This window comes from Callithrix jacchus, chromosome 22 (genome assembly GCF_049354715.1).
Source record: "Callithrix jacchus isolate 240 chromosome 22, calJac240_pri, whole genome shotgun sequence".
NCBI lineage: Eukaryota > Metazoa > Chordata > Mammalia > Primates > Cebidae > Callithrix > Callithrix jacchus.
The window spans coordinates 39,675,889-39,686,871 of NC_133523.1; the positions used below are offsets into that span (position 1 = coordinate 39,675,889).

The 10,983-nt window shown below is 52.3% G+C and overlaps 1 protein-coding gene across 2 annotated transcripts; it reads left to right on the forward strand.

Annotated features, from left to right (window-relative positions):
- Positions 1-1,330: 1,330 nt before the first annotated feature.
- On the forward strand, positions 1,331-6,534 carry PPM1N (protein phosphatase, Mg2+/Mn2+ dependent 1N (putative)). 2 transcript variants are annotated; one of them, XM_002762242.7, is made up of 5 exons: positions 1,331-2,277; positions 2,818-2,935; positions 3,307-3,412; positions 3,501-3,561; positions 5,430-6,534. In XM_002762242.7, the coding sequence occupies exons 1-5, from the start codon at positions 1,342-1,344 to the stop codon at positions 5,496-5,498; spliced, it is 1,290 nt and encodes a 429-aa protein (XP_002762288.2). In that variant the 5' UTR covers positions 1,331-1,341; the 3' UTR covers positions 5,499-6,534. The 2 variants fall into 2 exon arrangements, with proteins under 2 accessions (XP_002762288.2, XP_035140578.1); XM_035284687.3 differs by having other exon boundaries at positions 1,331-2,118.
- Positions 6,535-10,983: the final 4,449 nt, after the last annotated feature.

Genomic DNA, 10,983 nt, shown 5'->3' on the forward strand with positions numbered 1-10,983 from the left:
AGGGGGGTGGAAAGATTCTAATGCTCTGAGGTAGGGTAGGAGCCTGGATTTGCAGAGGGATCGAAAAAGGGGGCCGATAGAAACGATTCAGAAACTTTTGAAGCACGCGTAGGAGCTCAAACATTATGCGGGGCTAAAGCAACTGGGAATTATTCAAATATGACTAGGTGGGGTCGGAACTCCAGGCGATGCCAGGTCTGCGAAAATTAGACAGGTCTGGAGCTGTGTGCTTGAATCCTGGATGGGTGGAGCCCGGAAGAGAAAATAACCGAAGCCCCAGAGAGGAAGAGTCGAACTAAAAAAAGTAAAGAAAAAACAAATATATATAGCTTTTTGAGACAGGGTCTCGCTCTGTCGCCTAGGCTGGATGGAGTGCAATGGTGTGATCACGGCCTCGACCTTCCGGGCTCAGGTGATCCTCCCACCTAAGCCATCCGAGTAGTTGGCATCACAGGCGCGTTCCACCACGCCCGGTTAAATTTTAATTTTTATAGACACAGGGTCTCGCTATGTTTCCCAGGCTGGTCTCAAACTCCTGGGCTTAAGCGATCTGCCTGCCTCGGCCTCCCTAGGTGATGGGGTTACAGGCATGAGCCACGCGACCGGCCAAGTATAGTATTTACAGGTTTTGAGGCTGGGGACTGTACCACTGAGGTGAGAGGAGCTTGGACTGCGTGTTGTGTAGAGAACACAGATTCGCCGGGCGCGGTGGCTCAAGCCTGTAATCCCAGCACTTTGGGAGGCCGAGGCGGGTGGACTGCGAGGTCAAAAGATCTAGACCATCCTGGTCAACATGGTGAAACCCCGTCTCTACTAAAAATACAAAAAATTAGCTGGGCATAGTGGCGCGTGCCTGTAATCCCAGCTACTCAGGAGGCTGAGGCAGGAGAATTGCCTGAACCCAGGAGGCGGAGTTGCGGTGAGCCGAGATCGCGCCATTGCACTCCAACCGGAGTTAACAAGCACGAAACTCCGTCTCAAAAAAACAAAACAAAACAAAAAAAGAACACAGATTCTCGAGTTAATTTCCCTGGAACACCGGTTACTTCTGTGACTCCGTTTCTTCTTCCATCTGTAAACTGGAGATGATGATGTATAACTGTGTGACACATGATGAGTGCTACTTATCAGTTTGCTACTGGTACAGTATTATCTTTTTTTTTTTCCCTAATTTGTAGGTACAGGAGAGAGGAGACCCAGAAGTGAAATTCCTTCTAGTAACCCGCCTAAAGTGCAGGTCAAAGGACAGGAAGGAGATTTAGGTGATTTAAAATCTCACAGCAGAGGGGATTAATGGAGCAGGTGTACAGGGTGGAGCCCTCCTGATCCCAGGGCTGTAGGATGGCGGCCCTGGCCCGTCAGCTGCAGAGTCTCCTCTGGACCACTTGCAAGAAAAAAGAGAGGGAGGAGGAGGCGGAGGAGGAAGAGGAGAAGGAGTGGGGGCGCAGGGCCCCCGATGGGTCTCGGTCTCTGCTGACAGCGCCGCGGCGCGCCCAGCGGCCGCACGGGGGTGCCGCGGCGTCGTGGGGCCTGCGCTTTGGGGCGAGCGCAGCGCAGGGCTGGCGCGCGCACATGGAGGACGCTCACTGCACTTGGCTTTCGTTACCTGGTCTGCCCCCAGGCTGGGCCTTCTTTGCCATCCTCGACGGCCACGGTGGGGCTCGAGCTGCCCGCTTCGGTGCACGCCACTTGCCAGGCCATGTGCTCGAGGAGCTGGGCCCGGAGCCTGGCGAGCCCGAGGGCGTGCGCGAGGCGCTGCGCCGAGCCTTCTTGAGCGCCGACGAGCGCCTGCGCTCCCTCTGGCCCCGCGTGGAAACGGGCGGCTCCACGGCCGTGGCATTACTGGTCTCCCCGCGGTTCCTGTACCTGGCGCACTGCGGTGACTCCCGCGCCGTGCTGAGCCGCGCCGGCGCCGTGGCCTTCAGCACCGAGGACCACCGGCCCCTTCGACCTCGGGAACGCGAGCGCATCCACGCCGCGGGTGGCACCATCCGCCGCCGGCGCGTCGAGGGCTCTTTGGCGGTGTCGCGAGCGTTGGGCGACTTTGCCTACAAGCAGGCTCCGGGGAGGCCCCCCGAGCTACAACTCGTTTCTGCGGAGCCTGAGGTGGCCGCATTGGTACGCCAGGCGGAGGACGAGTTCATGCTCCTGGCCTCTGATGGCGTCTGGGACACTATGTCTGGTGCTGCCCTGGCGGGACTGGTGGCTTCGCGTCTCCGCCTGGGCCTGGCCCCAGAGCTTCTCTGCGCGCAGTTGTTGGACACGTGTCTGTGCAAGGTCCTGGGGGTGGGGCGTAGTATCTTTGAGGCTTGGTGCTTCAGAGGGAGAGAGCCTCGGGTTTTGGGGGAGGAGGGCTTTGATGGAGAGGCAAGAGCAAAGCTAGAGGAGGGGGTGGGTCTCAAGCGGAGGGCGTGGCCTGAAGTGGGCAGGGTCAAAATACAGGGGGCGGAGCCTGAAGTATGCTTTGAGGCACCAGCCAAGAGTTAGTGGAAAGGGTTTAAGAGAAAGGGCATGGGCTTTTGGAATGGAGCGGTTCTAGGTCGTAGGAGCGGGGCCTGAAATATGATTAGTACTGGAAGGTGGAAGAGCAGGTGAACATCAGAACGGGCGGAGCTGTAGGGAAAGGGCACTGTTCTCTCAATAAGGAGGGCCTAGGATAGGACATAGTTAGGTCCCAGTAGGAGAGGACTAGCAGGTGGGTGAGACGAGACAAATGGGCATAACCAGATTGCAGTGGGGGACTTGAACCTGGGGATTGCTGGTAAGCTCTGCCTTCGGCTCTCCCCCATCGGTCTCCGTTTTCTCCACCGGCTTCAGGGCAGCCTGGACAACATGACCTGCATCCTGGTCTGCTTCACGGGGGCTCCTAGGCCTTCTGAGGAGGCGATCAGGAGGGAGCTAGCACTGGACGAAGCCCTGGGCCGTAGAATCGCTGGTGAGCAGGCTCGGGGGCCCAGCTGGAGGGGTGGTTGGCCCTCGTGGGCTCTTCCATAATTTTTTTTTTTGAGATAGAATCTCGATCTGTCACCCAGGCTGGAGTGCAGTGGCAATCTGGGCTCACTGCAATCTCCGTCTTCCTGGGTTCAAGCAATTCTCCGGCCTCAGCCTCCAAGTAGCTAGGATTACAGGCATGTACCACCACACCCAGCTAATTTTTATATTTTGAGTAGAGATGGGGTTTCACTATGTTGTCCAGGCTGGGTCTCGAACTCCTGGCCTCAAGTGATCCGCCCGCCTCGGTCTCCCAAAGTGCTGGGATACAGGTGTGCACCACTGTGCCCAGCCTAACTCTTAACTCTTTTTCAGAACTGTGTGCCTCTGCTCAGGAGCTCCCAAGCCTGAACACAGTTTTCAGGACTCTGGCCTTAGAGGACATCCCAGATTTACCTCCCGGGGGAGGGCTGGACTGCAAGTAAGTTGGGGTGAGGAAGGGTGGGGTGGAATGGCGGTGGGGTGGGAGGAGGAGGGTCCCCTCCTGAGGGCCTTCATATGTTCTCCAGGGCCACTGTCATCGCTGAAGCTTATTCTAAGTTCTGCCAGCTCTCAGAAGAGTGCAGAGAGGTAAGAATCTGTGTTCTCTGATGTTTCTCTTAGGAGAGGAGCCCCCCTACCCCTCTTAGTGACAGGGATATTGAAGCCAGTGACGATAAGAGATTTGCCTGATATATTTTCTTCCTCTTTCCTCTTTTTTCTTTCCTTCCTTCCTTCCTTCCTTTTCTTCCTTTTCTCTCTTTTTTTTAAATGCAGCCTTGCTCTGTCGTCCAGGCTGGAGTGCAGTGGCACAATCTCAGCTCACTGCAACCTCCACCTCCTAGGTTCAAGTGATTTTCCTGCTTTAGCTTCCTGAGTAGCTGGGATTACAGGCACATGCCACCACACCCAGCTGATTTTTGTATTTTTAGTAGAGACAGGGTTTCATCATGTTGGTCAGGCTGGTCTTGAACTCCTGACTTTGTGATCCACCCACCTCGGCCTCCCAACGTGCTGGGATTACAGGCATGAGCCACCGCACCCAGCTTCTTTTCTTTTTTTCTCTCTTTTTTTTTGAGACAGGGTCTTGCAATGTTGCCCAGGCTGGTCTCAAACTCCTGGGCTCAAGGGATCCTCCTGCCTTGGCCTCGCAAAGTGCTGAGATTACACGGCAACCCAGCCAGTTTGCTATATTAATACATTCCAACTCCTGGCCCTGAAGCATTGTGCAAGGCATGATGAGGGAGACACAGATGCAGAGAAGATACTGTGATTCCCCTCCAAGAAATGTGGGCCCTGCAATGCCCACATTGCCACATCATCCTGAGGGCCTCCCACATCCAAGAATAAGGTAGAAACATTCAGGGAATGCTAATGACTAATTCTAACGCCCGGATGCACAGCAGATACCATCAGGACATATATGAGTATGGTCCAGGTCTTAGATGAGAGAAGCTGGAATGGGGCCCAGATAGCTAAGGAGATTTTGGAGATATCCAAAGAGGTGGTGGTGGAAAACGGCATGGAGTGGGATCAAGGAAGAAATGTGAGGAAGCTGGGTTTAGAGCCCCAAGGCCTTTTTTATTTTTTTGAGATGGAGTTTTGCTCCTGTTGCCCAGGCTGGAGTCCAATGGCGCAATCTGCAACCTCCGCCTCCCAGGTTCATGCGATTCTCTTGCCTCAGCCGCCTAAGTAGTGGAATTACAGGCACGTGCCACCACGCCTGGCTAATTTTGTATTTTTAGAAGAGACTAGGTTTCACCATGTTGGCCAGGCTGGTCTCAAACTCCTGACCTCAGGTGATTCACCAGCCTCGGCCTCCCAAAGTGCTGGGATTACAGGCGTAAGCCACTAGGCCTGGCTGAGCCCCAAGGCCTTTGCATGGCAGAAAAGGGAGTTTGATTATTATCATGTGGATGAGGGAGGATTGCTGATAATTTCTCAGCAGCTGAAGGAGGTATTTGTCAGTTTTCTTTTGAGTTGTGAGCAATGGCCACAGAAACCCAATTCAAGCTGGTAAAGCAAAACAGGGAATTTACTGGGCCATGTAACTGAAGTATTCAGAGCCTGAAGGCATGGCTGCATCCAGCTGACAGACTGCGTCATCATGCATGGGCTCTTCTTTTTATTTTCTTCGAGTTGGATTCATCCTCTTTCAGGGTCTTCTCTTGAGGTAGCTGAGACATGCAGCTCCAGGCTCATCGCCCAGCAACCTAACCTCCCGAGTGGAGAGAGTCTGCCAATTTCCTGGGAGTTGCAGGAGTGGTCCTTCGGAGCTGGTTCTCATTGGCCACACCAGGTCACATGCCTGATCAGTCACTGTGTCTCTGATTGGCCAGGTTGGGGGTTGGGGTCCACTCCACTCAAACCGTAATGGATTGTGAGATGGGTAGGGTGGTCCCTCAAAGGAAAGGGAAGACAGAATTTCCAATGACCTTCTCCCACATTATGTGTTACAGAAGGGGCAGGATGGGGCTGGGAAGCCCACCGCCACGGATTTGGGCTCTGCCTTGGACATGGAGGCCTGACAGCTGTTGTCCTTTAGGGATCCTTTGCTCCACTGGGGCCTCAACAGAACGAAAGAAGAAAACGGACCCCTTCCACAGCCACATGTGCCGGCGGAAGGAAGGCAGGCCAGTGTAGGAACCCAACATGCTTATTTCTCCTTCTCTTACTTCCCTCTCACAGATAAGTCTTACGAGAGGGGAAATTCCACCATCACCCAGACTAAAAAGAAAAAGCCCCAAACGAAAAAGAAAATAAAAAGCAACAAAAAATTCCCCAACCAAATGTTTTTGAAATATTCAGAGCTGAACAGATTCTGAGAGATCTCCTAGTCCAATAACCTCTTTCCTTCTTATTATTCATCTGTTTTTGAGGGGAAGTAGAGTTTTGATTATTAAATTGTATTTACATAAGTGATTCCAAATACATTTTCTTGTAAACAAACAAACAAACGTGACTTGCCTAGTCTGTTAGCAAATACGTTATTTGGCACCTGCTGTGTGCCAGGCCTCAGCCTCACAGCCATGAATCAGGCTGACCCACCAGGAGATCCTTGCCCCACTGGGGCTGACCTCCTGGTCAAGAGACACAGCAAACAAGGGAATCAATAAATAAAGTTGTCGCCGGGCGCAGTGGCTCACACCTGTAATCCCAGCACTTTGGGAGGCCAAGGTGGGTGGATCACCTGAGGTCAGGAGTTCAAGACCAACCTGGCTATCATGGTGAAACCCCATCTTTAAATAAATAAATAAATAAAGTCGTCTCGCCAGGCACAGTGGCTCACACTTGTAATCTCAGCACTTGGGGAGGATGAAGTGGGAGGATCCCTTGAGCCCAAGAGTTTGAGACCAGCCTGGGCAACATAGCAAGACCCAATCTGTAATTAGTAATAAAAAAATTAAAAAGTCATCTTGGAGACTGATGAGCGTCAGGAAGAAACTAAAACAGGAGGATGTGGTGAGAAAATCACTACTTTGCTTGTTTTTTTAAAAAATTTTTAATTTGTTCAATTCACATAGTTTTGAATGGGTAATAAATTCACTTGGTTTGAAATGCAAAGAGTGCAAGATGGCATACAATGAAGTTTTTCTCCATCCCCCTCGCACTTCAGCCACTCAGTTTTCCAGGGTGGGGGAGATGGCTTTTGAAACGGGGGATCAGGGAAGGTCTCTGAGGAGGGGACAACTGACCAGAGACCTGACAGAGAAGAGTCAGCTCTGCAAATATTCCAATGGGTGTTCTAAGGGAGAGGGAATAGCCAGTGTGAAGGTTTAGAAGCAGGATACAATTTGGCTTTTTTTTTGAGACAGAGTTTTCACTCTTGTTGCCCAGGCTGGAGTGCAATGGTGCAATCTCGGCTCACTGCAACCCCTGCCTCCCGGGTTCAAACGATTCTTCTGCCTCAGCCTCCCAAGTAGCTGGGATTACAGGAACGTGCCACCACATCTGGCTAATTCTTTTGTATTTACTAGAGATGGAGTTTGACCGTGTTGGTCAGGTTGGTCTTGAACTCCTGACCTCAGGTTATCCGCCTGCCTTGACCTCCCAAAGTGCTGGGATTACAGGCATGAGCCATGGTGTCTGGTCAAATTTGGCATTTTCAAGACAGACTTGAGACCTTTAGCTTGGTGTGGTGGCTCATGCCTGTAATCCAAGCACTTTGGGAGGTCAAGGCAGCTTGATTCCAGGAATTGGAGACCAGCCTGGGCAACATGGCAAAACTCCATCTTTACAAAAAAAAAAACAAAAAAAAACTCTGTGACCACCAAATTCCCTAGAATCCCACACTCTATCTGACTGGTAATCTTTGCAATGAGTTTAAAGTGGACTTCTTACACCTGTTAATATATGATATTTTTGGGTGTTTCCTTGATATTTTTCATTCCCTTTGTATCTTTTGCAACTTTTTTGGGGGGGGGTGCGGAGTCTCACTCTGTCGCCCAAGCTAGAGTGCAGTGGCTTGATCTTGGTTCACTGCAACCTTTGTATTTTTATTTTTATTTATTTATTTATTTATTTATTTTTGAGGCGGAGTCTCGCTGTTGTTACCCAGGCTGGAGTGCAATGGCGCGATCTCGGCTCACCGCACCCTCTGCCTTCTGGGTTCAAGCAATTCTCCTGCCTCAGCCTCCTGAGTAGCTGGGACTACAGGCGGGCACCACCATGCCAGCTAATTTTTTTTGTATTTTTAACAGAGACGGGGTTTCACCATCTTGGCCAGGCTGGTCTTGATCTCTTGACCTCGTGATCCACCCGCCTTGGCCTCCCAAAGTGCTGGGATTACAGGCATGAGCCACCTCGCCCGGCCATATTTTGCAACTTTTTACCCACTTAATGGATAAAAAGTCATTCTGTCATCCATGTCATTTACACACTTCATGCCACCTGCTTTTTTTTTTTTTTTTTCAGATGCAGTTTTGCTCTTGTTGCCCAGGCTGGAGTGCAATGGCACACTCTTGGCTCACTACAACCTCCGCCTCCTGGGTTCAAGTGATTCGCCTGCCTCAGCCTCCCAAAGTGCTGGGATTACAGGTGTGACCCACTGCGCCTGGCCAGTGCCACCTGTTTTTTAAGAGACAAGGTCTAGGTCTCCATCCCAAGCTGGAGTACAATGTCACAATCACAGTTCACTGCAGCCTCAAACTCCTGGGCTCAAGAAGTCTTCCTACCTCATCCTCCCCTGGGACCACAGATGGATGATACCATACCCAGTCAATTTTTTTTTTAAGAGATGAGGATCTCCCTATGTTGTCCAGGCTGGTCTCAAACTCCTGACCTCAAGTGATCCTCCTGCCTTGGCTTCTCAAAAAACCAAAGCACTGGGATTACAGGCTCGACCCACCTCACCCAGTCCATACTTCCTTCTCTGTAGTTGCTGCTCACTCGGCGCTTCAGAAAAGGGATGTCCAAGGGTTTCACTATCCCCATCTTCATCTTTCTTTCTTTCTTTCTTTTTTATTTTTTTTGAGACAGAGTCTTGCTCTGTCACCCAGGCTGGAGTGCAATGTCTCAATCTTGACTCACTGCAACCTTTGCCTCCTGAGTTCAAGTGATCCTCCCACCTCAGCCCCCTTTGTAGCTGAGATTACAGGCGTGTGCCACCACACCTGGTTTTTTTTGTTTTTGAGATGGAGTTTTGCTCTTTTGCCCAGGCTGGAGTCAAGTGACATGATCTCAGCTCACTGCAACTTCTGCCCCCCGGGTTCAAGCGATTCTCTTGCCTCAGCCTCCCGAGTAGGTGAGATTACAGGTACCCACCACCATTCCTGGCTAATTTTTTATGTTTTTAGTAGAGATGGTGTTTCGTCATATTGGCCAGCCTGGTCTCGAACTCCTGACCTCAAGTGATCTGCCCGCCTCAGCTTCCCAAACTGCTGGGATTACAGGCATACGACACTGTGCCTGGCCAATTTTTAATTTTTTTTTAGTAGAAAGAGGGCCTCACCATGTTCAAACCAGGCTAGTCTCGAACTCCTGACCTCAAATGATCCACCCTCCTCGGCCTCCCAAAGTGCTGGGATTACAGGCATGAGCCACCGTGCCTGGCCTCCCCTGTCCTCTTGATGGACATCCAAGCTATTTCCAATTTCTTGCTCTCACATTACTGCTGCCATAAAGATCCTTATGTACATATGCAAGAGTTCTCTAGCGCAGGGGTCTTACTACCTGTTTCATTCAGCACTTAAGAAGCTTTTTACATTTTTAAAGGATTGTAAGAAAAACAAAACAAAAACAAGCGTGTGTAAACCAGACCCTATTGTCTAGCATATCTAAAAGATTTTCTATTTAGGCTTTTACAGAAAACGTTTCTTGGCTGGGCGTGGTGACTCACACCTCCAATCCCAGCACTTTGGGAAGCCAAGCCAGACGGATCACTTTAGCCCAGGAATTTGAGACCAGCCTGGGTAACATAGTGAAACCCTGCCTCTACAATAATTAGCGGGGCATAGCGGTGGGCACCTATGGTCCCAGCTACTCAGTGGGCTGAGGTTGGAGGATCGCATGAGCCCTGGTTACGCCACTGTGTTCGGCCCAGGCAACAAAGAGATCCTGTCTCAAGCAAACAAGCAAAACACCACGTTTGCTGCCTGTTGCTGTATTGTAGGTGGCGCCCAGAAGTGCCACCCCTCCTATTTCACAGATGGGAAATCTGAGACCCAGAGAGGAGAAAGCAGTCACCCAAGGTCACACAGAACTGGGGTTCTCATTCAAATGAATAAAAGTTTGTTGAGCTGCTGTTCAGGGCTTGGCTGGGGTGAGTGAAGTCCAGCACTTGATTAAGTCAACTGGGTTCAGGGCTCACGCTTGTAATCCTAGCACTTTGGGAGACTGAGGCAGGCAGACCACCTGGGGTTATAAGTTTGAGACCAGCTTGGCCAACATGGTGACACCCCATCTTGCCTGTAATTCTAGCTAGTCAGGAGGCTGAGGCAGGAGAATCGCTTGAACCTACGAGGGGGAGGTTGCAGTGAGCCAAGATCGCGCCACTGCACTCCAGCCTGGGTGACAGAGGGAGACTACGCGTCAAAAAAAAAAACAAAAAACTCAGTCTACCCCTTCACCTAGACAACTCAGCCTGACGAGACTCACTGAGAAACAATGGTAACCTTCGGGGATCAGGGTTCAAGATCTCCCGGGGGAGGGGAATTTAAGTCAGGGCTTGGCCTGGAAGGACGAAGCCTGCCCAGGTGAAGGAGGTCAGGGCAATATCTGGACAGAGGCTGGAAAGGTGGATTCTCTCACCTACTCAGCTGGCCCTGAGAATTGTTAGTTTTACACTCAGACCTAGGCGGCTTTCCGTGTTCTGGCAGCTCAGGCAAGAGGGCCATAGACCAGATTCGTTTCCTGTTCCCAGGCCTCAGTTTACCCATGTGCAAACGTGGAACTAACTGGTTTCCCAGGGCTCGGGCGCCCCACCCGGGCCAGGTGGCGCTCTACCCAAGGGGCGCGACCACGCCAGTGACGTCACTCGGGGCGGGGCCGGCCAGACCCGCTGCGGAAGCCTCGGAGGGTGTCTGGGCTCGGCCGGGAGCCGGCGTGTGGGGGCGGGGGCTCCCGGGAGGGTCTGCTCACCTCCGGGTCCTCCTGACGGGTGGGATGATCCTGCTGTCCACCGCAGGACAAACTGAGTCAGAGCGCGGCGTGCGTGGGTCGGGGGTTTTACACACCGAAGAACCAGGCGTCTCCTGCCCACCCAGGGCGAATGCCAGGCCCCCCACTCCGGCACTCCCCGCCGGTCCCCACTTCCACCCCCACCCCACCCCCGACCCTGCGGCTGTGAGTCAGCGGCCGACCGCGCCCCCTTGGCCCACTTCCTCCTCACCTTCCCGGGGCGGGAGGGGTGGGGCGAGAGGGGTGGGGCCCTATTCCCCCCACCTCCCGCCCGGGTGCGGATGCGGGGCTAGCCCCTTAGTAACCTTAGTAACCCCTCCGAAATTGACAGGAGAGACACTGGGGAGGAGCGGGTTCCAAAGACGGGATTTCAGGGAGAAAATGTGACCACTTGCT

Bases quoted from the DNA above. Each gene is read 5' to 3' on its own strand.
- PPM1N (XM_002762242.7), top strand. From the start codon at position 1,342: ATGGCGGCCCTGGCCCGTCAGCTGCAGAGTCTCCTCTGGACCACTTGC. The intron at 2,936-3,306 runs GTGAGCAGGCTC...ACTCTTTTTCAG, and splicing joins CCTGGGCCGTAGAATCGCTG to AACTGTGTGCCTCTGCTCAG. The intron at 3,562-5,429 runs GTAAGAATCTGT...TATGTGTTACAG, and splicing joins TCTCAGAAGAGTGCAGAGAG to AAGGGGCAGGATGGGGCTGG.